This window comes from Protopterus annectens, chromosome 1.part2 (genome assembly GCF_019279795.1).
Source record: "Protopterus annectens isolate FY-2018-M chromosome 1.part2, PAN1.0, whole genome shotgun sequence".
NCBI classification, from domain to species: domain Eukaryota; kingdom Metazoa; phylum Chordata; order Ceratodontiformes; family Protopteridae; genus Protopterus; species Protopterus annectens.
The window spans coordinates 448,707,155-448,730,912 of NC_056727.1; the positions used below are offsets into that span (position 1 = coordinate 448,707,155).

A 23,758-nucleotide genomic window follows, 5' to 3' on the forward strand; every position below is an offset into this window, starting at 1 on the left:
CACCACAATTATGTGGTACATAAACAAGCAGGGGGGGTACACATTCCTACCCCCTTTGCAGACTAGCCATGACATTGTGGAACACAGCCTTGACCTATCAAATACAACTACAAGCTCAATTCCTGCCAGGAAAGCTAAATACTCTGGCAGACGAACTAAGAAGAAATCTTATGGACCCACATGAATGGAAACTGGAACCACAAGTTTTCAGCATGTTGACACGCAAATGGGGGAGCAGAGACATAGATCTTTTTGCCTCACCCCAGAACTATCAGTTGGACAAATTCTGCACAAGAGTTCATCACAAAAAAGCTTGGAAAGTGGATGCTCTATCATTCAGCTGGAAAAACCTATCGGTCTGTGCTTTTCCCCCTCTGCCTCTGCTCTCCAATGATCCACTAAAAGTCAGACAAGACAAACCAAAAATGATTCTGATTGCTCCAAACTGGTCTCGCCAACACTGGTACCCACTCCTGCGCAATGTGTCACACCTTCCTCCGTGGCACCTGCCTCAGACACTTATTACCCAGGACAAATGGGTTTTAAATATAGTATCCCAGGGATACAGATTTCAGCAGAACTACCAAATTCTGCACACTCAGCTCCAAACTTTGAATCTTACAGCGTGGCTAATCAACTAATTTCACCCTTGGCATCCCTCCGCAAACTTGTGATGAATGTCATTTTGGAGGCTAGATGGCCTAGTACTAGAAATTCTTATGCTGACAAATGGAAAAGATTCTGTGCCTGGAAACAATCACAAGGAATAAGCACAGCAATGCCCAATATTCCTCAGATTCTGCAATACTTAACTGAGATGCTTCACAAGGGCCTATATTTTTTTTTTCCATAAAAATCCATGCGTCTGCCATTTCAGCTCATTACAACACAGAACCACCCCTCTTCTCTCATCCTCTGCTAAAGCAGTATCTCAGAGGGGCCAGAAATGTAAAACCTCCCAGAAGAGCACCAACTCCTGCATGGGAACTCAATTTTGTGTTGGAAAAACTCACTCTCCCTCCTTTTGAGCCAGCTGCTACTGCAGACCTAAAATTTCTCTCCTGGAAAACATCTTTCCTTTTAGCAGTCACTTCAGCTAGAAGGATTTCAGAGTTACAGGCTCTTATAGCAGTAGAGCCTTTCATTATTTTTCATCCGGACAGGGTGGCTCTCAGGACCAATCCATCTTTCATGCCTAAGGTGGTATCCAGTGTGGCTCTTAATCAGACCATTCATCTGCCAACTTTCTTTCCCAATCCGCAGAACAAGGGTGAACAGATTCAGCATTCATTGGATGTACACAGACAACTTAGATTCTACTTAAACAGGACAAAATCTCTAAGAAAATCTGAACAACTATTGGTGGCATTTGCTGCAGGGGCAGAGGGAAAGGCTATTTCAAAGCAGTCTATTTCCAAATGGATAAGCCATTGTATTTGTTTCTGCTATATGCACCATGGTAAACCTATCCCCAAGAGGATCAGATCTCATTCCACCAGGGCTGCATCTACCTCTGCAGCCTTTCTCAGAGGGGTTCCTACTAGAGACATTCTAGAAGCTGCTACCTGGAGCTCAGTTCACATGTTCACCAAGCATTACCATTTACCTCTCTTCTCTAAATCCAGAGCTGGTTTTGCCACTGTTGTCCTGCAGGGCCTTATAGCTGCTCCTAATGCTGTATAAATCCATCCTCCCAACCATAGCTTTGGGAATCTACCCAAATGTAATTACTGCAATAGTGAAACACGAAGAACATAGTACAGTTGTGCACACTTACCATAAATGTAGATGTTCGAGTGTATTCACTGTTGCAGTCCTGGTTACCCACCCTCCAGCCTCCTGTTTTTCTCTTACTATACCTCTCCTTTCTTTTACTATGCTTAAAAGCCTTTTTGGTGTATTTGCTTTTGTTTGGAGGTATATTTTTTTGTGTTTTAAATTGTATACATATATATTTTGCTCCCCATTTGGGGGGGCACCTGACATCTGGGGCAATAAAAACTGATGTAATGACGTCGGCTGCATGTTTTATACCCCTGACGACCTGACATCATGGAAGAAGGGACAGCAACCGACGCAGGACCCAAGACTTTGTTAATCAGGCCAATTGAGGGCTACCTGCAAGCAGATAACCCAAATGTAATGACTGCAACAGTGAATACACTCGAACATCTACATTTATGGTAAGTGTACACAACTGTACTTTCATCTTCTTTCATTCATCACTTCCCACCCACCTTCCCCCTCCAAAGGCTCCTGGGGGATACTTTGGGTCCAAGTGGTGTCTTAGGGCATTTGCGCAGAAGGGGCCTCTGCTTTTCTGGTTTGTCACGGGCAAACTCGATCTGAGGTAACAGGGAGAAGGGCATTGTGGGTAGAAGCTTAGCTTTAGAGTTTTTGGCTGGTGCGAGCTTGGTAATAGGCCGACTCGGTACCGAGGGCTCAGAACCGAACCCATCAGTGATGAATGAAAGATGATGAACAACACAGATAGAACGTTATGGTAAGACCTAACTTCTTTTTTTCATTGCATCCTTTTGATTCATAAGTCTAACCACGCACATCAAACCCATTTGGATCACAAGTGCCATGGGAGTCTGTATGGGAGGCCTGTTAGCAGGGAGATAGTTATTTGTAGGGTGGGAGTTGTTAAGTTAATACTTTTTCTTATTGACGACTTCTATCGAAAAGGGACAGGGGAGCCAGACCGGGGGTACATTTATGATTTTCTATCCAGTCCATCAAGGTTTCATTTGAGTTAGGCATGAACTTTATTTTACATGGATGGATGGGGAGCCTATTCCATAGCATGGGGATCCTTGAGGACATGTATATGACTCTTCAGTATATTCTGTTTGTCAAAAGCAAAGTTCAGAGAGTTTCTGGTACTGTTTGTTTTGTGCATGTGCAACAGACTGGTATTCATGCCCTAAATTCTTCTGGTGAGAAACATTTGTGGGTGTTTCAGATGTTCCAAATTATTCATAGGCAAATACTAGGCAAACTGCTTTGAATAGCCATTTTAGACCTAGCCAATAACCTAAGGTCATAATCAAACCCTCTACCATGTGTCTATGAGATGAAGACCTTAACAATTATTCCAAATCCACCCTTACAGTTACTGCTTTCCAAGTCAAAGGCACATCCCCTCCTAGGAAAATATTAACAAGTACTAGCCAGACTTTTAATGTCTCATACTTCCTCTTTCACATGTTATAGGAAGTTACTAGGCTAATGGCCGTAGGGCTCTTACAAGCCTAGCCAAGTTCTACCCTTATTTCCTTAATCAGCACTAATTGCCCCTTTCCAAGAGGGACACAGGTGGAATCCCCGGGGTGAGTTTATGTTTACCCATCCAATTGTCCAGATTGCATTTGAAGAGGGCCAATGAGGTTCTCTGTCTGACATGAAGTTGAGAGTCTGTTATAGGATCATAGAAAGTTGCCAGGCTAATGGCTCCATGTCTATTGTAATTCCATTATTAGAAGGGGTTTTCTGTGTGTTCTGAGTGTTGCAGCCATTACATTTGGGTTATCCTGCTGGCAGGTTGCCCTCAGTCGGCCTGAATTCCAAAGTCTTGGGTTCTGCGTTGGTTGCTGTCTCCCCTTCCCTGACGTCAGGTTGTCAGGGGTATAAAAGATGCAGCCAATGCCATTTTCTTCAGTCTTTCTTGCCGCGTGGTGCCCGAAGCAAAAGCAGATTGCAAGTGCCAGTCGGCCGACTCCTGAGATTTTCGTTTGGTGTTAAGGCAGAAGAGGTGTTAAAGAAAATGGAGGACAAAGCTAAATCTGTGCAAACGTTCAAGGAATTCTTACAGGTACAGCCTCCTAGGTTTAGCGAATTGGTCCTTTCCAGTGTCAGACAGACCTCAAAGGGGCAGATCCAGACGCCCTAGAGGCAGATCCCAGCCACAAGGTTCGTACAGGTCTAAGCAATGGGGTGCTTCTATCGCCAAAAGCGGAGAGGACAAATCACAACCATACAGGAAACAGTCCCAATGACTTCCCCCTGCCTGTACCAAGCACTTATCTTCTGGCAGCACCCTTAGGGGGAAAACTAGCACTTTTTTCTCAAAATTGGCACATTATTACCCAGGAGAAATGGGTTCTAGACATAGTGTCACAAGGCTACAAGTTTCACTTCCATACCCTGCCAAGGGCAAACGGTTGGTCAGACCTGCCAAAAAATCAATGGGCAAAGACTCAAAAACAAGTTGCATCTCTCATGCACATGGGGGCTATTCAGCAAGTGCCACAGCAAGAGCAGGGGCAAGGATTTTACTCAAGACTGTTCTTGGTACCCAGAAAGGACAAAGCATGGAGACCAATTCTGGACCTATCTATTCTAAACACTTACCTGGATATACCCAAATTCAAGATGTTGACCTTGCATCAGCTTCTGCCCATGCTGGGCAGCAAGGCTTGTGACTTTAGACCTAAAAGAGGCATACCTGCATGTCCCAATCAGACAATCATGCAGAAGATACCTCAGATTCAAAGCTGGCTCAAAGCATTACCAATTCTCTGCACTGCCCTTTGGCTTATCTACTGCACCCAGGGTCTTCACAAAGTGCCTGGCACCAGTAATTGCTTTCTGCAGACAAAGAGGAATACAAATATATCCTTACTTGGACGACTGCCTCATTCAAGCAGAGAACAAGGACATTCTACTACAGCATCTGGCTTTTGTGAAGAAACTTTTAACATGCCTAGGGTACACAGTCAACGAAAAGAAATCAAAACTAGAATCCTCACAAGAGATAATATTCTTGGGTGCAAGCTTAAATACAGCTGCCCAGATGGCTTATCTCACGCCAGACAACCAAAGGCAACTGACTACCTATTTCAAGGAAATGGCAACAAAGGCCCAGTTATCTGCAAGAAAAATTCTGCAGGCTTTGGACTTCATGGCATCCTGCATCCTACTAATTCCATATGCAAGACTGCATATGAGGAAACTTCAATGGTGCCTAAAAAGTGTCTGGACACAACATTGCCACAGCCTGGAAACAATGATTTCTCTCATTCCCTGCCTGCAACAGGAGTTTCGATGGTGGGCATAGGCTTGTCACCAAAACAAGGGACAGCCATTCTCAGTACCCCCTGACAGGCAGAACCTTACGACGGATGCATCAGATTATGCCTGGGGGCCCACATGGCAGGAAGAGGTATTCAGGGCATCTGGTCCACAAACCAAATGCATCTACATATCAATCAAAAGGAGATGCTAGCTGTTCAAAATGCCCTGATAGCCTTCAAAGACCTAATTAATCCGGGACAACTTCTGATAAAGACAGACAACACCACGGTCATGTGGTACATAAACAAGCAGTGGGGCACTCACTCTTACCCCCTTTGCAGACTAGCCATGGCTTTATGGGACACAGCATTGACTTACCAAGTTCATCTGCAGGCGCAATTCCTGCCAGGAAAGGAAAATACTCTGGCAGACGAACTAAGCAGAAACCTCATGGATCCCCACGAGTGGCACCTGGATCCACAAGTCTTCAGCATGATAACAAAGAAATGGGGACACCCGGACATAGATCTATTTGCCTCCCCTCACAACAATCAACTAAAAAAATTCTGCACAAGGACTTCTCACAGACAAGCATGGAAAGTGGACGTCTTATCTTTCAGCTGGACAAACCTATCAGTATATGCCTTTCCTCCACTGCCTCTCCTCCCCAAAGTACTCCTAAAGGTCAGACAGGAGAAACCAAAAATGATTCTGATTGCCCCAGACTGGCCACGCCAGTACTGGTATCCAATCTTAAGGAACTTGTCTCAATGCCCAGCCTGGACCTTACCTCAAATAATTCATCTACTGTCCCAACAAAACAATAAGATTCTGCACAGCCAACTCAGGACCCTAAACCTGGCAGCATGGCGGATAATGTAGCCATACAAAGCACACCTCTCATTAAAGCTGTGATGGATGTCATTTTAGAAGCCAGAAGGCCTAGTACTAGAAAATCCTATGCTGGAAAATGGAAGAGATTTTGTGCTTGGAGCCAAGCTCAATGAACTGATACAGCTGTCCCAAATATTCCTCAGATTTTGCAATACTTAACTGAGATGCTGGACAAAGGCCTATCTTTCTCATCAATTAAAATCCATGCCTCTGCCATTTTGGCTCATTACAGTACAGGGCCACCACTCTCTTCTCATCCTTTATTAAGGCAGTACCTCAGAGGAGCCAAAAATTTAAGGCCTCCAAGGAGAACACCAACACCTGCATGGGACCTCAATTATGTCTTGGAAAAACTCACCTTACCTCCTTTTGAGCCAGCTGCTACTGCAGATATAAAGTTTTTATCTTGGATAACAGCTCTGCTCCTAGCAATAACTTCTGCAAGACGAGTGTCAGAGCTACAGGCTCTCATGGCTGTGGAACCCTTTATCATTTTTTATCCGGACAGGGTCTCCCTGAGGACAAACCCTACATTTATGCCTAAGGTAGTATCCATTGTAGCCCTTAACCAAACTATTCATTTGCCAACTTTTTATCCAAATCCACAGAACAAGGGGGAGAAAATTCTGCATTCTTTGGACGTACACAGACAACTTAGATTCTGCTTGGATAAAACTAAAGTTTTCAGAAAGACAGAACATTTACTAGTGGCATATGCTGCAGGATCACAAGGAAAGGCCATCTCCAAGCAGACTATTTCAAAACGGATAGGTCACTGCATTCGTTTCTGCTACTCTCAGCATGGCAAACCTGTGCCTAAGGACATTAGGCCACATTCAACCAGAGCTGCAGCCACTTCTGCAGCCTTTCTCAGGGGAGTACCAACCAAAGACATTTTAGAGGCTGCTACTTGGAGTTCAGTGCATACCTTTACAAAACATTAAAATCTGCCACGGTTTTGCCACTGCAGTTCTGCAGGGCCTCATAGGCACCCCTAATGCTATTTAGTTCCATCCTCCCATACATACCTTTGGGAATCTACCCAAATGTATTGACTGCAACAGTGAAACACGAAGAACATAGTACAGTTGTGTACACTTACCATAAATGTAGATGTTCAAGTGTATTCACTGTTGCAGTCCAGGTTACCCACCCACCATCCCCCTTATTTTTGCTGGAACTTATCTTGCCTTCTCTGATCTATAAAACCTATGTGGTGTATTTGCTTATAGATGAAGGTAAAGTTTATTTTGATGCATGTATGTGTTACTTACATATATTTAGCATACCCTTTTGGGGTCACCTGACATCTGGGGCAAGAAAAACTGAAGAAAATGGTGTCGGCTGCATCTTTTATACCCCTGACGACCAGATGTCAGGGAAGGGGCGACAGCAACTGACGCAGGACCCAAGACTTTGGAATTCAGGCCAACTGAGGGCAACCTGCCAGCAGGATAACCCAAATATAATGACTGTAACAGTGAATACACTCGAACATCTACATTTATGGTAAGTGTACACAACTGTACTTTTCTTATTCCTTCTTTTATTTCATTTTCCTTTATTTTTCATATTAGTACCCCTCTTTCCATCTTCATTAACCAACAAAGTTGCAGTTGCCTAAAGTACGTTACCATTTCCTGTACATTACTCACAAACTCATCATCATCTTGTTTAGTCTGCTGTAGTAATTCACCAGTAGATTCATAATTTTTCTTAGATCCATTTCTGTCCTATAATTCCTGATTTTAATTATCAACCTTTCTACCGTTATTGCCTCAAACATTGAGACAACACCACCGTTGCTCTAGGGTTATTGGCAGCAATAGTTTTAAAACTATTGCTTTATGTTCATTCACATTTTTTTTTAAGTACTGTTGCATGTACATCAGTTGCTCTTCAATCTGCTGTGATCAACTTATTCTTTTTTGCCTCTCTAAATCCCTAACTTTGTAAACCCCTCCCTTAATCTCCTGTGAGTTTTATTCCATGTATGTTACACTTTCATTGTGACCACATTTCTAATCTTAGTTTGCAATTATCTAATTTCTTTTCAAGATCTTTACTGCTTAGGTTCAAATTTGATAATGTTTCACTTAAAGTTTGCTTTCTTAATCATTAAACTACTTCCATTTCAGAAGGAATACTGGAAATTGCCAGTGTTTGTTACAGTATACTTGCTTACAAAACTTAATTTGCATAGATGTTCGTTGTGTTTCGTTGTTGCAGTAATAACAGCATGGAATATCCATGCTGTGGTAGCCCTTTGGTGTGAATACTAGAGACTTCATCTTCCTTCTCTGGGGTTAGCAAATGCCCTCACCCTTACATCAGAACATTTGGGTATAAGGGTCGTCGCCCAGTTTTCAACTCTTTCTGGCTGTTGAAGCCTGAAGCTTCAAGGTTGTAGAGCGCATCCATCAGTCTGTGCCAGAGAACTTTCAAAGCTAAGTGCCCCTTTGGGGAACCATTTCTTTCTTTTTATTGAACTGCTAAATTAGATATTGTCAAGAGAAGTACTTGTCTGGAATGTGGAAAGTAAATTCCATAGAGAGACTTCATACTCTGTCTTTTTTGCTTGGACCCATAGCACGATGTTCCAAATTCTCCTGACTGTTCTCATTTTAATAGATGTTCTTAGACCGTGATAAGGGTTGTCATGGGCATTGACGCAGTATGACATCTGCTGGTTCTGCTGACTCCAGTCATTCTCGTAAATGGAGAGGCATGCATCCTAAACATGTTAGGAAGCAGACAACAGTCATTCTCTTTTTGCCAGTCCATCCAGAATTGTGGTTGTTGAAGGAGAAGATATGCTTTTGCACTCCCCTTTAGCAGCCAAGCTCATGGCTGAGGCCTCCACTGAGACTTCTTTGGAGTCCAGTATGCCAGCAGCCCCCTCCTTGTTTGCATGGGTTGAAAGAATTAAGATGTTGGTTGGGTCAAGGCCATTTTGCAGACCTCGGCATTCAATGCCTACACTAGGTCTTCAGAGGGGGTGAGTGGAGCCCCCCCCCCCTCAGGTTAAAGAAGAGTCATCAGTGGTCCGAGTGCAGGCCACAGTTGTCCACCAGCAGTACATCCAGTGCCACACCTAGACCAAACCCAAAGACCAAGATTAAAAAGGCTGCATTCAGCTTGCTACAGCCTAGGCCTTCAGGCTGCTAACCTCAGCAGGCCAACCAGCAGGATATACTGAGGCTGGCTAAGGATCTCATACAGATTGTGAGATCCAAGCTGAACAGTCCTGTCAGAACTTCTGCTACAGAATCATCTCCTGTGAAAAGAAAGAACAAACATTTCCCCCAGGATTGCATTGAATCCTATGACTGTGATGAGGATAAATTAGCATATTGGTTCATAGGTTCATAGATAAGTACTAGGCTAGCTGCCTTGTAGGTTATTTTAAGCCTAGCTAATTTCCCTTTTTGTGCTCGAAATAACCTATCCCATTTGGTTTTAGATTGGCCATAACCCATTCCGTATGTTGACAAAATTTCCATAGGTTCATTTGCTGATTAAGAATCTGATAAAAATCTTGCCTCAGCTTTGCCACCTGAGGATTTTACTGTAAAATAACCACCTAATGATTTCACTGTAAAATGAGAAAGTTCTTCAACTGGGAAGCTCAGGACTACCCACATTATAAGAAGGGGGTTAGAGAATTTTTAAAACTGTCTGAATGTAAATCATTTGCTGTTCCTCCAGTACTAAAAGTAGTGTGTGATGTCAAATTTTACTCTTACCTACAACCTGACTTCCAACCACCTGCTCTCAGGAAGCTAGAACAGTTTTACAGGGTCTCGGATACCTATAAGCTCCTGTTTAGAAATCCTTTGGTAGACCCCTGAGGTGAAGTCTCAGAGTCACAAGGGAGCTAAAGGCAGCGTTTCAAGGAACCCTTTGCCAAATGAGAAGTAAGGCAGGACCCTTGACAGATCTGGCAGAAAAGTTTACGCTTCTGCCATCATGTTCTTGGCAGCTTCAGTCATTGGTTTCATGTAGCCAAATTTCAGGAGATGCTTCTGGACTAAATGAATGAGAAACTGGAGGGGATGGAGCATAGAGCTCTCTCTAAGTAATTGCTTGACCTTTGGAACTCTTGTCCCTAGATTGCTAAGTGTTCTTTGCATTGTGGCTTTGATGTTTTAGAAACATCAACCAGGATGGCAGCCTCTGAGTCAGTTATTCGTAGGCATGCCTGGTTAAGGTAACAGCCCCTTCCAAAGCATGTGAAGTCTGAACTCTTGGATGCACCACTGGATAGGGAGTTTTTGTTTGGACCCAAGACTGAAGTTATTTTCAAAAACTGGAGGGCAGAGCTATATCTATGCAGACTGTCAATGACTTTTTGCATATTCAGCCACTGTGATTTAGTAAGAATCACCCTACCAAGCTCTGGTTCTTTTCTTCCTCTCAACCCAGACAAAGAGTGAAAAAGACCAGAAGGGATAGACATCAAAAATAGCATAAAAGATGGTAAGTTGACCAAGGAAGCAGGCCTAGCAGGTCTGGCCTCTGGGACCTAGCAGATCAATTCCCTGTCCCCCTTCTCTAAGTCTCACCCCAGCCCAACTCTTCCTTTCCTTGTTCCTTCTAATCTTTTCCCCCTGATCCTTTTGAACTGGGGGACTTTCTGTATCCCTAAAATAGTGGACAAACATTACTCAGGGCCAATGGGTCTTAATCATAATAAAATCAGTCATTCAATATATAACATGCATCCATTATTCCCTGTGAACCATATTTCACTGAAAAAAGAGTATATTTAACTTTGTTCCATTTTGTGTTCATTACATCAATAAGTCCAAAGTCTGCATATATTTCTCTAAATGTCTACCATCAGCCAGTATTCTGTAGTATCTTGCCCTTCTAAAGACATCTTTCTTATTTCCTGTACTGCTTCAGTCTCCTGCTGCTACCATATGTCCTTAATGAAAAGCTGTAACTTCTTCCATGATATTCTTTATATCTTATTTCCCTACTTTGAGTAGAATATATAGTGCTGTCAGTGTGATTCCTAGATTCTGCCAACAACCTCTCAAAACTATAAATCTTCTCTGTCTGTCCCTCATTTGTTTGTCAGTCTTTATTCATAGACCCTTTTAATTAGTATGAATACACCTTTCTTCAATTCCAACAAAAAACAAAATGTTGGTGCTCTCTATGATTCATGTGCATTTTCTGTAGCATTACTTGTATATTACTATTGTAAGTCTAGGTAAGTACTTTCTCCTAATTTTTATCAACAAGCCCATTTATATTACAAACCAGTATGTCAAATTGTACCATAGTAAAAATTACATTTCATTGTATTTAACTTTTATTTTTTGTCTTTTTAGTACATACTGCTCCATAATCTGTTTTTTCAGTTTTGTATTAATTTATATAGCTTCCTGTGTTATTGTATCATCTGAACCTGAACTTTCCAAAAAAAGAAATAAAAAGTCACTTCTCTCCCTACCCAAAAAAGCTTCTTTCTCTCTTTTTCATCTCACATAGATTCCTACAGGGTAACCTCTGACTAATCTGTAAGTCATCACATTTGCCTGTTTTGAGACCCTTTCAGTACTTTACAAGGGAGGACTGTTCATGCATTTCCTCTCTTCATTGCCCCTCTTGCAGGAAGGTCTTTTAAAAGTTAGACATTTATTATTTTATTTTATTTTACATTTGTTTACCGGGATAGTCCAACTGGATACATGTCCATTTTCAGCGGAGGCCCGGGGAGAAAAGCTCCAAAAAGACATTCAACAAACTGTTACATTTTTACAGTTTAAAACACAAATAAAAGGATTTTTACACAGATGTAAACAAACACAAAAGCAGATGCACAAACAAATTATTACATTTTTACTCAGATGGAAAATTGTAGACAGTGTTTTTAAGAATGATAGGGTATTGAATGCCTAGTAGGCTAACCTGGTAGTAGATCCAAGGAGATAGTAGGAATTGTAAGTTAAGAAACAATAAAGTGTAGGCAGAAGTCCTCCATGTGCACATGAGTGATGCATAGAGTTAGTCTGGATTAGGATAAGGACATAGCCATCGTTTTTGAAGTACAGAATCAGACTTTTCTTGAATTGAGGTAGAGTGAATTCAGATGTAAGATTAGCAGGAAGAGAATTCCAAGTTTTGCCAACAGAGTTAGCAAATAGAGATTTTAACGGCTGTGTTGTTGGATTTGAGAGTTTGAACTAGTAGTCTTTCAGATGAACGAAGTGCGGTAAGGTTACTGTAGGGGGTGATGAGGTTTTTAAGTACGGTTGTATTATCTGGTTGGTACAGGATCTTGTGTGCAACTATTGGTTGGTTAACCTGAAGTAGGTTAAGCAGTTCAAGCCATCCTAGTACATTTAGGTTATGACAGTGATGAGTTCTTTAGGCTGCATCGGTAGCAAATCTAGCAATGTGATTGTAGCTGCTAGAAAGTTTATTAAGGTCAGTTTTACTGAGGTTTGTAAATAGAGGGGAAGCATAGAGGAGGGTGGAGAGTAGATGTGTACGAGCAATTACAGATGTTCATCGTGTTTCACTGTTGCAGTCATTACACTTGGGTTATCCTGCTGGCAGGCTACCCACAGTCGGCCTGAATTCCAAAGTCCTGGTCCGGCGTCAGTTGGTGTCGCCTCTTCCCTGATGTCAGTGCGCCAGGGGTATAAAAGATCCAGCCGACGCCATTTTCTTCAGTCTTTCTTGCCGCGCAGTGCCCGAAGCAAAAGCAGTTTGCAAGTGCCGGTCGGCCGACTGCTGAGATTTTCGAAATAGAATTTCAGATCCGAAGTCTTCAACAAAGCTAAGTACCCCATTGGGGAAACTTTTTTCTTGCTCCAGACCTGTCAGAAAAAGTTAACAATTGTATTTCTTGTGAGAAGCAAATACCTCATAAGGATTTCCACTCTTACTGTATTCCTTGCCCAGGCCCTGACCACAACGTTGCTAGTTGTCGGTTTTGTGCTAGATTTAACCAATGCACTATTAAGCGTCAGTACGATTTTGCTTTTCATTATTTTGGCAGAAGGTTTAACTACATAGTGCCGTCGGAACAACTGACGACCGGAATTCATAAAAAACGCAAGGATAAAGACGAGGACAAGCATCCGAGGTCCAAAACAGACGAAGCCTCTTCTAGGCCAGTCGCCGGTTCGCCGGTGCTCAGTGAGGCGCTTTCGCAGCCCCTGACTCCCGCTATCTCAGAGCCACAGGCCACCTCCGACTCCTATGTGGAGACAGCTAGGCCTCTGGATACTCAAGGTATTGGCCCTTTGGAAATTAATCCCTCAGATGGGTCCGGAGCCGCTGAGCAGGCATTGGCTTTTGAGGGTGTCTTCAGACCTACACAACTTTATATAAAGCCTACTTCAGCATCCAAGACAAAGTCTAAAACAGTTTTAAAGACAAGGAAACCAGTACAGCATTCTCCAGGACAGGCTTCTATGCCTAAGAAACAGATGCTCAAAGTGGCCCAAGACCTAATTACTTTGATCAGGGGTTCCCATTCCCCTACTGATAAGAGGCCTAGGCAAGACACTGAATATGATTCCTCTGATCAGGTTTCCATTTTCTCTGATTCCTCTTCTGAGCAGGGATATTCTGTTCCTCCCTATGAGGATTCTGATGCTGAAGATTCTATTCCTTCAGCTTCTCCTCCTGAGGACTATTCTTTTGGGGAAACCCTGCATACCATGAGGGAGCATTTCCATTGGGAGAGCCAGGATTATTCCGATTCTAAGAAAAGACTTAGAGACTTTCTTTTACTTCCTCAGCACAGACCTCTTGCAAGTCCCCCTGTTCTAGACATAGTAGATGATGTTTTTTGAGTTGTCTGGCCTATCTCCAGACTCTTTACCACCTGCCCCTGTTAAGCTGGACAGATACTACAGGGTCCCAGACTCCCATAAATTTCCTTACAAAATCCCTGCTGCTGACCCAGAAACTATCTCACAGGGTCTCAAAGGGGTCAAGGCTGCTTCTGCCAAAAACCCTGTCCCCTTAGACAGAGATTCTAGGGCTTTGGACAGGTGGGGGAAAAAAGTTTACACTTCTGCTACCTTGGCTGTAAGGGCTTTAAATTGTAAGCTTCATATGCTCAAATATCAGCAATACTTAATGTCTTTGTTAAAACAAAAAATGTTGACAAATTCTGAATGTTTTGAGAACAAAGATTTGCAGGATTTATTGCATGCAGCTGAACAAGTGGGAAAACATACTTTGCAATGTGGCTATGATTCACTGGAGGCCTCGTGCAGGGCCGCTGTTACAGGTTCTGTTACTAGAAGGCAGGCTTGGTTAAAGGAACAGAGTCTGCCTGATCATGTTAAAGCAAAATTATTGGATGCTCCATTACAGCATGATACTTTGTTTGGTGTTGAGGCAGAGGAGGTGTTATAGAAAATGGAGGATAAGGCTAAATCTATGCAGACAGTAAAGGATTTCTTACAGGTACAGCCACCCAGATTTAGCAGGAACTGGCTCTCTAAGAATTGGTCCTTTCCAGTGTCAGACAGACCACAAAGAGGCAGATTCAGACACCCTAGAGGCAGGCAACAGCCCTAGGGCTCATACAGGCACAAACAATGGGGTGCTTCTACCTCCAAAAGTGGAGAAGACAAATCACAGCCTTGTAGAAAAACCGTCCCAATGACTTCCCTCTGCCAATGCCAAGCACTTATTTTTTGGCAGCACCCTTAGGGGGAAAGCTAGCACTTTTTTCACAAAACTGGCACAAGATCACCCAGGACAAATGGGTCTTAAATATAGTCTCTCAGGGCTACAGGTTCCACTTTCACACCCTTCCAAAGGCAAAAGGTATGCCAGACCTGCCACGCAATCAATGGCAAGAGGCACAAAAACAAGTTTCAACTCTCATGGACATGGGGACAGTGCCCCCAACAAGAGCAGGGACAAGGATTTTACTCAAGACTTTTCTTAGTACCAAGAAAGGACAAAGCCTGGAGACCAATTCTGGACCTGTCTTTTCTAAATACTTTTCTGGATGTCCCAAAATTCAAAATGTTAACTCTACAGCAGCTTCTGCCCATGCTGGACAAGAAGGCTTGGCTTGTAACTTTGGACCTCAAAGAGGCATACCTGCATGTCCCAATCAGACAATCTTGCAGAAGATACCTCAGATTCACAGCTGGCTCAATGCACTACCAATTCTCTGCACTGCCCTGTGGCTTATCTACTGCGCCCAGGGTCTTCACAAAATGCCTGGCACCAGTAATTGCATTTTGCAGACAAAGAGGAATTCAAATATACCCCTACTTGGACGACTGCCTTATTCAAGCAAAGGACAAAGATATTCTACTACAGCATCTGGCGTTTGTAAAAAGATTACTAATTTGCCTAGGGTACACAGTAAACAAAAATAAATCAAAACTAGTACCCTCTCAAGAGATAATATTCCTGGGTGCAAGCTTAAATACAACTGCCCAGATGGCTTATCTCATGCCAGACAAACAAAGGCATCTGACTTCTTACTTCAAAGACATGGCAACAAAGACCCAGTTATCTGCAAGAAAAATTCTGCAGGCTTTGGGCTACATGGCATCCTGCATTCCACTAATTCCATATGCAAGACTGCATATGAGGAAACTACAATGGTATCTAAAAAGTGTTTGGACTCAACGTTGCCACAGCCTGGAAACAATAATTACTCTCATTCCCTGCCTGCAACAGGAATTTCAATGGTGGGCACAGGCCTGTCACCACAACAGGGGACAGCCATTCACCTTACCCACTGCCAGGCAGACACTAACAACAGATGCATCAGATTATGCCTGGGGGCGCAAATGGCAGGAAAATGTATTCAGGGCACATGGCCCACAAACCAAATGCATCTTCATATCAATCAAAAAGAGAGATGCTAGCTGTACAAAATGCCCTGACTGCCTTCAAGGACCTACTTCATCTAGGACAACTACTGATAAAGACGGACAATACTACAGTCATGTGGTACATAAGCAAGGGGACACACATTCCTACCCCCTCTGCAGGCAAGCTATGACTTTGTGGAACACAGCATTGACTTATCAAGTACATCTGCAAGCATAATTCCTGCCAGGAAAGACAAATACTTTGGCAGACGAACTAAGCAGAAACCTCATGGATCCTCACGAGTGGAAACTGGATCCACAAATCTTCAACATGATAACAGGGAAATGGGGATGCCCAGACATAGATCTATTCGCCTCCTCTCACAACTGCCAGCTACAGAGATTCTGCACTTGGACTTATCACAAGCAAGCATGGAAAGTGGACGCCCTTTCATTCAGCTGGAAAGCCCTTACAGTATATGCCTTCCCTCCTCTGCCTCTACTCTCCAAAGTACTCCTAAAGGTCAGACAAGAGAAGCCAAAAATGATACTGATTGCCCCAGACTGGCCATGCCAGCACTGATACCCAATCCTAAAGAGCTTGTCTCAAGGCCCAGCCTGGACATTGCCTCTAATACCTCATTTGCTGACCCAACAGAACAATCAGATCCTGCACAGCCAACTCAGAACCCTAAATCTGGCTGCATGGCGGATAATGTAATCATTCAGAACACACCTCTCTCTAAAGCAGTTATGGGTATTATTTTGGAGGCCAGGAGGCCCAGCACCAGAAAATCTTATGCAGAAAAATGGAAGAGATTCTGTGCTTGGAACCAAGCGCAGGGAATTGACTCGCTTGAACCTAATATTCCTCAGATTTTGCAATACCTAACTGAGATGCTGGACAAAGGCCTATCCTTCTCATCAATTAAGATCCATGCCTCTGCCATTTCAGCTCATTACAATACAGACCCACCTATTTTTTCTCATCCACTGCTAAGACAGTTTCTCAGAGGGGCCAAAAACATAAGACCTCCAAGGAGAGCTCCAGTACCTACATGGGACCTCAATTTTGTCATGGAAAAACTCACACTGCCTCCTTTTGAACCAGCCAATACAGCAGAGATAAAGTACTTGTCATGAAAAACTGCTCTTCTCCTAGCAATAACTTCAGCAAGAAGAGTCTCAGAGTTACAGGCACTAATGGCTGTGAAACATTTTATTATTTTCCATCAGGACAGGGTTTCTCTAAGGACAAACCCGACATTTATGCCTAAGGTAGTGCCAGCGTGGCTCTTGACCAAACCATACATTTGCCTACCTTTTTTCCAAACCCACAGAATAAGGGGGAGAGACTTCTGCATACTTTGGACATACACAGACAGCTACGCTTTTACTTGGACAAGACTAAAGCCTTCAGAAAGACTGAGCAACTCTTAGTGACATATGCTGCAGGTTCCCAAGGAAAAACCATTTCAAAGCAAACTATTTCAAAATGGATAGGCCACTGCATTCGTTTCTGCTATTCACAACATGGCACATCAGTGCCCAAGGGCATTAGGCCACATTCTACCAGAGCAGCAACCACTTCAGCAGCCTTCCTCGGAGGAGTACCAACCAAGGATATTTTGGAGGCTGCAACATGGACTTCAGTGCACACTTTTGCAAAGCACTACCATTTACCTCTCTACTTTAAATCCAGAGCAGGCTTTGCCACTGCAGTTCTGCAGGGCCTCATAGCCACTCCAAACTCTATTTAGGCCCAGCCGCCCAACCTCAGCTTTGGGATTCAACCCAAGTGTAATGACTGCAACACTGAAGCACGATGAATATAGTACAGTTGTGTACCTACCATAAATGTAGATGTTCGAGTGTTTTTGCTGTTGCAGTCCAGGTTACCCTCCCACCGTCCCCCTTTTTCTTTGCTGGGACTTATCTGTACCTATCTATTCTATACAACCTATGTGGTGTATTTGCTTGTAGATGAAGGTTATGTGCATGCTTTTTTATGATCATAATTTTTATAGCCTACCCTTTTGGGGGCACCCGACATCTGGGGCAAGAAAAACTGAAGAAAATGGCATCGGCTGCATCTTTTATACCCCTGGTGCACTACAACAGCAACCAATGCCGGACCAGGACTTTGGAATTCAGGCTGACTGTGGGTAGCCTGCCAGCAGGATAACCCAAGTGTAATGACTGCAATATTGAATACACTCGAACATCTACATTTATGGTAGGTATGCAACTGTACTTTCTGGCTAAAGGCGTTGGGAAGGGCTTGATCCTATATAGTGAGCCAAGTTTTTTATCAACTGTTTTAATAGTTTTATTGATATGCACATCAAACGTAAGGTTATTATCTATTAGTTTGGTTGAGGAATCTGGGGAAATAATGGTGCTATTGTTGGATTTTAATGTAAAGATTATAGAGGCAGACCTGTGAGTGGGGGAGAAAAGCAGCAGTTTGGTTTTATTAGGATTTAACATTAGACAACAGTTAAGGAGCCAGTTTTCAACTGTTAAAAGTATTTTGGGACACAGTCTGCAACTCTGTAGGTAAAGTATCTGGGCATACTAAAGTGGAGTCATCCGCATATTCAATGCTTGTTACATTTAGGATGACCTTATACAAATCATTGATGAAAATGGAAAATAATAATGGACCTAGTATGGAGCCTTGAGGTACTCAGAGGGTGATGGGTAAAAGGGTGGATAGTTTGCTCTGCCATAGGACAGTCTGTTGTCTACCACTGAGATATGATTGAAACCATTGGATGGCCTGGTCCTCTAGGGAGATGGATTTCAAAGTGTTTGAGTATTTGGTGGTTTACCATATCAACGGCTTTTGAAAGATCGAGACAGATAGCAGAGGAAAGTTTATTATTGTTTCGGTGTTGGTTAATGACGTTAGAGAAGGAGAGGAGGGCTGGGGTTGTACTATGGAATGGTCTAAAGCCATGGTGGGTGTTGGCTAGAAGATTATTATGGATAAGATAGTTCAGGAGTTGAGACATAACTCCCTGTTTGCAAGGATAGCCATGGTTCTCAGTTCTGTGAGAATGAAGTCTATTCTCTAACTCACCAGCAGCAAGGAATAGCACTTCACACTTGCCTACATGGCTTACATCACACAGGTTGAAAATTAATGATTTGATGAATGTACAGCTCTTATTCCCTGTAGGGTAAGGTGGCCTACTACTGGCAAGTCCATTTCATAAAATGGATGAGGTTTTCCATTTTTCTGTCAAGATAGCAGCCTTACTCCCCTGCAGGGATCCTTGCCTAACTTTGTTGACTACCTTACTCATATCTTCAGCCTAGAGTCATTCTGTTGTTCATTAAAATGCTCTACATTTATTAACTTACCCTCAAAGGAAGCCAAGTTTGGCAACCTTATGTTATTAAAAGTTTTCTTATGAGGTTTCAACACTCCCCACAAAATGGTAATTCCTCCTGGGATTTTTTGTTGAAAATAGAAATATTATTAGAACTGAAGTTTTAAGTTCCTTTTTAAATTCTAATGATTTTTTAGCCAGTATCTCAGCGAAAACAGTTTCCAAGTTGCAGACATGTTTGTGGTGGTCTCCTAAAATAATCATTTCACATTAATAAAGTGTTTTTTTCTATAAACCCTTCCTTCTTGCCTCATATCACATCTGACACAATTTAAACATAAAGGTGATAGCATTTCTTATTTTACCATCATCTTCAGAAAATGGTTGAAGGGGAATAGTATATTCTGGGGTCCCTCAGACTGCTAGAGAGACATAAATGGAAATATTGTTTACTGTTGAAGCACATACTATATCTTTAAATGGCAACTCTGTAGAAATTTGCATCAAGTAACATTTCCTGTTTCTGGTCCTTTTTCCATTTTTCAGGCTTCAAAGAAGAAAGTTTACATGTTGTATAACCTTCAGCCTGACCGGTCAGTCACAGGTGGAGCATGGTATAGTGACCAAGACTTTGAATCTGAGTTTGTGGAGGTGCTAAATCAACAGTGCTTCAAATTTCTACAGAACAAGGTAGGAACCAGCCACAGTTCTTCATTTCTGATAAAGATATCTAAAGTAGAAGCCACCATAACAGCATAATTTGTGAAAAAAATGCAGAAGCTGAGTCTGACCCACAGGAGATAAGTAAAGAGAGAAAGGATCTGTGGTCATGACTTTTCCATGTTGACAGTGCTGCCCAAAACTGGCAAGTGAGACAAGTCCTCTATGCAGTTACTGGATGTAGCAGTATTTGATTTGTTTTGTAATCTGACGTTAAATGATGCAGAATCATTACTGTTACAAAAAACCTGAAGCTGTGTATTCTATTATGCCTCTCCCTGTTGTAACTTTGATGCATGTGCATGTCTGCTGTATGTTGAGAAAACATAGAAATGTGTGTGCCAGTTAATGGGATGAAATACTGACGTCTGTCCATTCTTCCACTTGCTTCTACCTTGTGCTTCTGGCTTAGTTAGTGCATAGCTTAGTTTTTAGTTATAGAAAGTCTGCTGAGATGTAAAAAATGAAGATCACAAAGGAACAGAGAACGCATTATAAATGGGTAAACAGAAACACATCTTCAGCATATTGTGTCTTGTTGTCTGTCATCTCAGATAAATAAAAATAATGCTATCTCCCTCTTTTTGTCCCTAGCCACATCACTGCATCTGTACCTCACATTTGTGTGATCTTGTTGAATTTAGTATACCCTCTTCAACAAAGCACTAGAGTTCATTAAAAGAAATTGAATTGTTGCATTTTGTCTAACCAGTGTGTGATATTTATCATGTATCCCCATGGTGATTGTTACCAATGAACCTCAAATCAGTCAAAAGGAACTGCACTGTAGGCAAACCTCAGAAAGCGCATCAACATTCTGTCTGCCAGCATACTAAAACTGAAGTTGAGAACTCAAGATGATCATCGTGTTGATCACTGCTGAAGTCATTGGGGTAGGTAGACCAGGATGGGGGCACCGGGTGGTGTGGTGGGGGTGCCATGGAACCCTTTTGCCTAGGGCACCAGTTGACCTAAGGCCACTCCTGGCTGAAGTAGCCTTAGCCTTATATGGGTTATATCCTGACAAGGCTGTAACAGTTGACCAGTTTCCAAGCCTTCAGGATATCTTCAATATGCCCAAATTGTCAGACATCTTGAGCTCAGCTGACTGAAAGACAAGTTTGGATGCCAAGCTCTTCAGAGCTTTACTGCCACCAAAAAGTTCACTCCTCTTAAGGATTTTGAGGATCGATGGTTGACTTGGTGCTTATGTTCTTCGTGTTTCACTGTTGCAGTTGTCACACTTGGGTTATCTGCCTGCAGGTAGCCCTCAGTCGGCCCGAATACCAGAGTCTTGGGATTTCTGCATCGGTTGCTGTCGCCTCTTCCATGGCGTCTGGTCGTCAGGGGTATAAAACATGCAGCCGACACTATTACATCAGTCTTTCTTGCAGAGAAGGAGCCCGAAGCAGAAGCAGTTCGCAAGTGCCGGTCGGCCGCTACCTGAAATTTTCGTTTTTTCGAGTTTCAGACCTGAAGTCTTCTAAAGCTAAGTACCCCATTGGGGATTCTTTTTTCTTGCTCTAACCGATGTCAGAAAAAAGTAACAATTGCCTTGCCTGTGGAAAGCAAATATCTCTGACATTTTCATTCTTACTGCATCACCTGTTTAGGCCCAGACCACAACATCCCTCACTGTCGGTTTTGTGCCTTGTTTAACGCCCGAACCATTCATTGTCAGGCTATTTTTATAGCTAAATTCTTTCGCTCTCGTTCTCCATATTCCAAAATGGCTTTGGTAAGCCATCCGACTACCGATCTTCAGAAAAAGTGGAAAGACAAACACAGAGACAGACCTCATAGGTCAAAAACTGCTGTTGACGCTTCCGCTAAGCTAGTCTCCAGTCTGCCGGTACTTAGTGAGGTGCCTTTGCAGGCCCTGATGCCCGCTTCTACAGATTCACAAGCCTCTGCTGAGACCCATTCGGAGTCCAGTGTGCCACGAGATGCTTCTTCAACTGTGGAACCTGCGGATATCTCTACCTTGGATGGGTCCGGAGCCGCTCTGCAGGCACTGGCTTCTGAGGGTGTATTCCGAGCTACCAATATTCATATTAAACCGACAACTTCATTTCCAGCTAAAAGTACCGAGTTTCTCAGGCCCAGAGTTCTCACTATGCCTGGAAAACCGATGTCCAAAGTGCATGCTCAAGCTCCCAGGCCACAAAAACAAATGCTTAGAATGGCTGAAGACCTTATTACTCTAATTAGGGGAAGCCAGCCTTCCCCTGCCAAAAGACAAAGAATTGTATTTCATTCTGACTCTACAGACCCAGGAGTCTGATGACTCTGATCCTTCTGATCACCACAACATACCCTTATGTACCTATGAGGACTCAGATGCAGAGGAGTCCATTCCCTCTGCCTCCACTCCAGAGGATTTTTCTTTTGGTGAAATCTTGCATACCTTAAGAGAGCATTTTTGCTGGGAATGCCAGGACTACCCTCAGTCCAAAAAGAGACACAGGGAATTTTTAGATTTGCCTCAGCACAGGCCTCTAGCTATACCCCCTGTTTTGGATATTGTAGATAATGTCTTCTTGGAGTCCAGTCTTACTCCTGACACCTTACCAGCAGCTCCTAGAAAACCGGACAGGTACTACAGAGTACCTGACTCTCTCAAATTTCTCTTTAAGAATCCTACTGTGGATCCAGAGACCATTTCCCAGGGACCTAAAGGCATTAAGGCTACTATTGCCAAAACCCTACCCTTTCAGACAGGGACTCTAGAGCTTTAGACAGATGGGGTAAGAAGGTATATACCTCTGCAACTCTTGCCATCAGGGCTTTAAATTGCCAGTTTCACATGTTGAAGTACCAGCAACATATTATGGAACTAATTAAACAAAAAATGGTGTTGCTTCCAGATTGTGCAGAAAATAGATTTACAAGAGTTTTAATGCATTCTGCAAACCAAGTTAGCAAACATAGTTTGCAGTGTGGCTGTGATGCCTTAGAAGCATCTAGCAGGGCTGCTGTCACTGGGTCTGTACTGAGAAGGCATGCTTGGCTAAAAGAACAAGCCTTGCCTGACCATGTCAATGCAAAATTACTAGATGCTCCATTAAATCAGGAGCGTTTGTTTGGCACAAAAGCAGAAGAAGTTCTTAAAAAGATGGAAGAAAAAGCTAAATGTATGCAAACCGTCAAAGATTTCTTACAGGTGCAGCCACCTAGATTCAGTAGGCATTGGCCTTCAAAAAACTGGTCCTTTCCAGTCCCTCTCAGGCCTTCTCAGTCCAAACCCAGGGGAAACAGACCACCAAGACTACAGTTTCAGGATACTCAGAGATCTAAACAATGGAATGTTTCCACCTCAAAACCAGAGAGTGATAAGCCACCCCCATATGGAAAAAGTTCACAACGACTTTCCAATTATCCTTCCCAGCCATGCCCAAGTACTTGCGCCCCTAGGAGGAAAACTCGCCCTTCATGCAAAAAACTGGATGTCCATTACTTAGGACCGATGGGTTCTAAACATTGTATCCCAGGGGTACAGATTCTACCTCCACTCACTGCCAACTCCAAGCGGGTTGCCAGACCTTCCTCCAAACCAGTGGGCAGAGGCTCAAAAGCAAGTACTTTCCCTTCTCCATATCAGGGCTGTTCAACCTGTTCAGTAGAACAAAGGGGACAGAGTTTCTACTCCAGACTGTTCTTGGTGCCCAGAAAAGAGGGCTCTTGGCGCCCTATCCTGGATCTATCAATTCTCAACACCTTTCTGGTGGTCCCAAAATTCAAAATGCTTACACTGCAACAGCTTCTTCCTATGCTAGCCAAGGATGCCTGGTTAGTCATCCTAGACTTAAAAGAAGCTTATCTGCATATCCGCATAAGGGAGTCTTACAGGAAATGTCTACGTTTCAGGGCAGGCTCCATGCACTATCAGTTCCCTGCACTTCTCAGTTCTCTGCACTTCTCTTTGGCTTATCTACTATGCCCAGAGTATTTACAATATGCCTGGCTCCA

The 23,758-nt window shown here is 43.0% G+C and overlaps 1 protein-coding gene across 1 annotated transcript in view; it reads left to right on the forward strand.

Annotated features, from left to right (window-relative positions):
• The window catches only part of POLR3F (RNA polymerase III subunit F), a 1,043,854-nt gene that overhangs the window by 716,613 nt on the left and 303,483 nt on the right, over nt 1-23,758 (forward strand). The window contains exon 6 of the mRNA XM_044056984.1: nt 19,616-19,759. Within this exon, the coding sequence (XP_043912919.1) occupies nt 19,616-19,759 (144 nt within the window). The remainder of the gene's footprint in view (nt 1-19,615; nt 19,760-23,758) is intronic.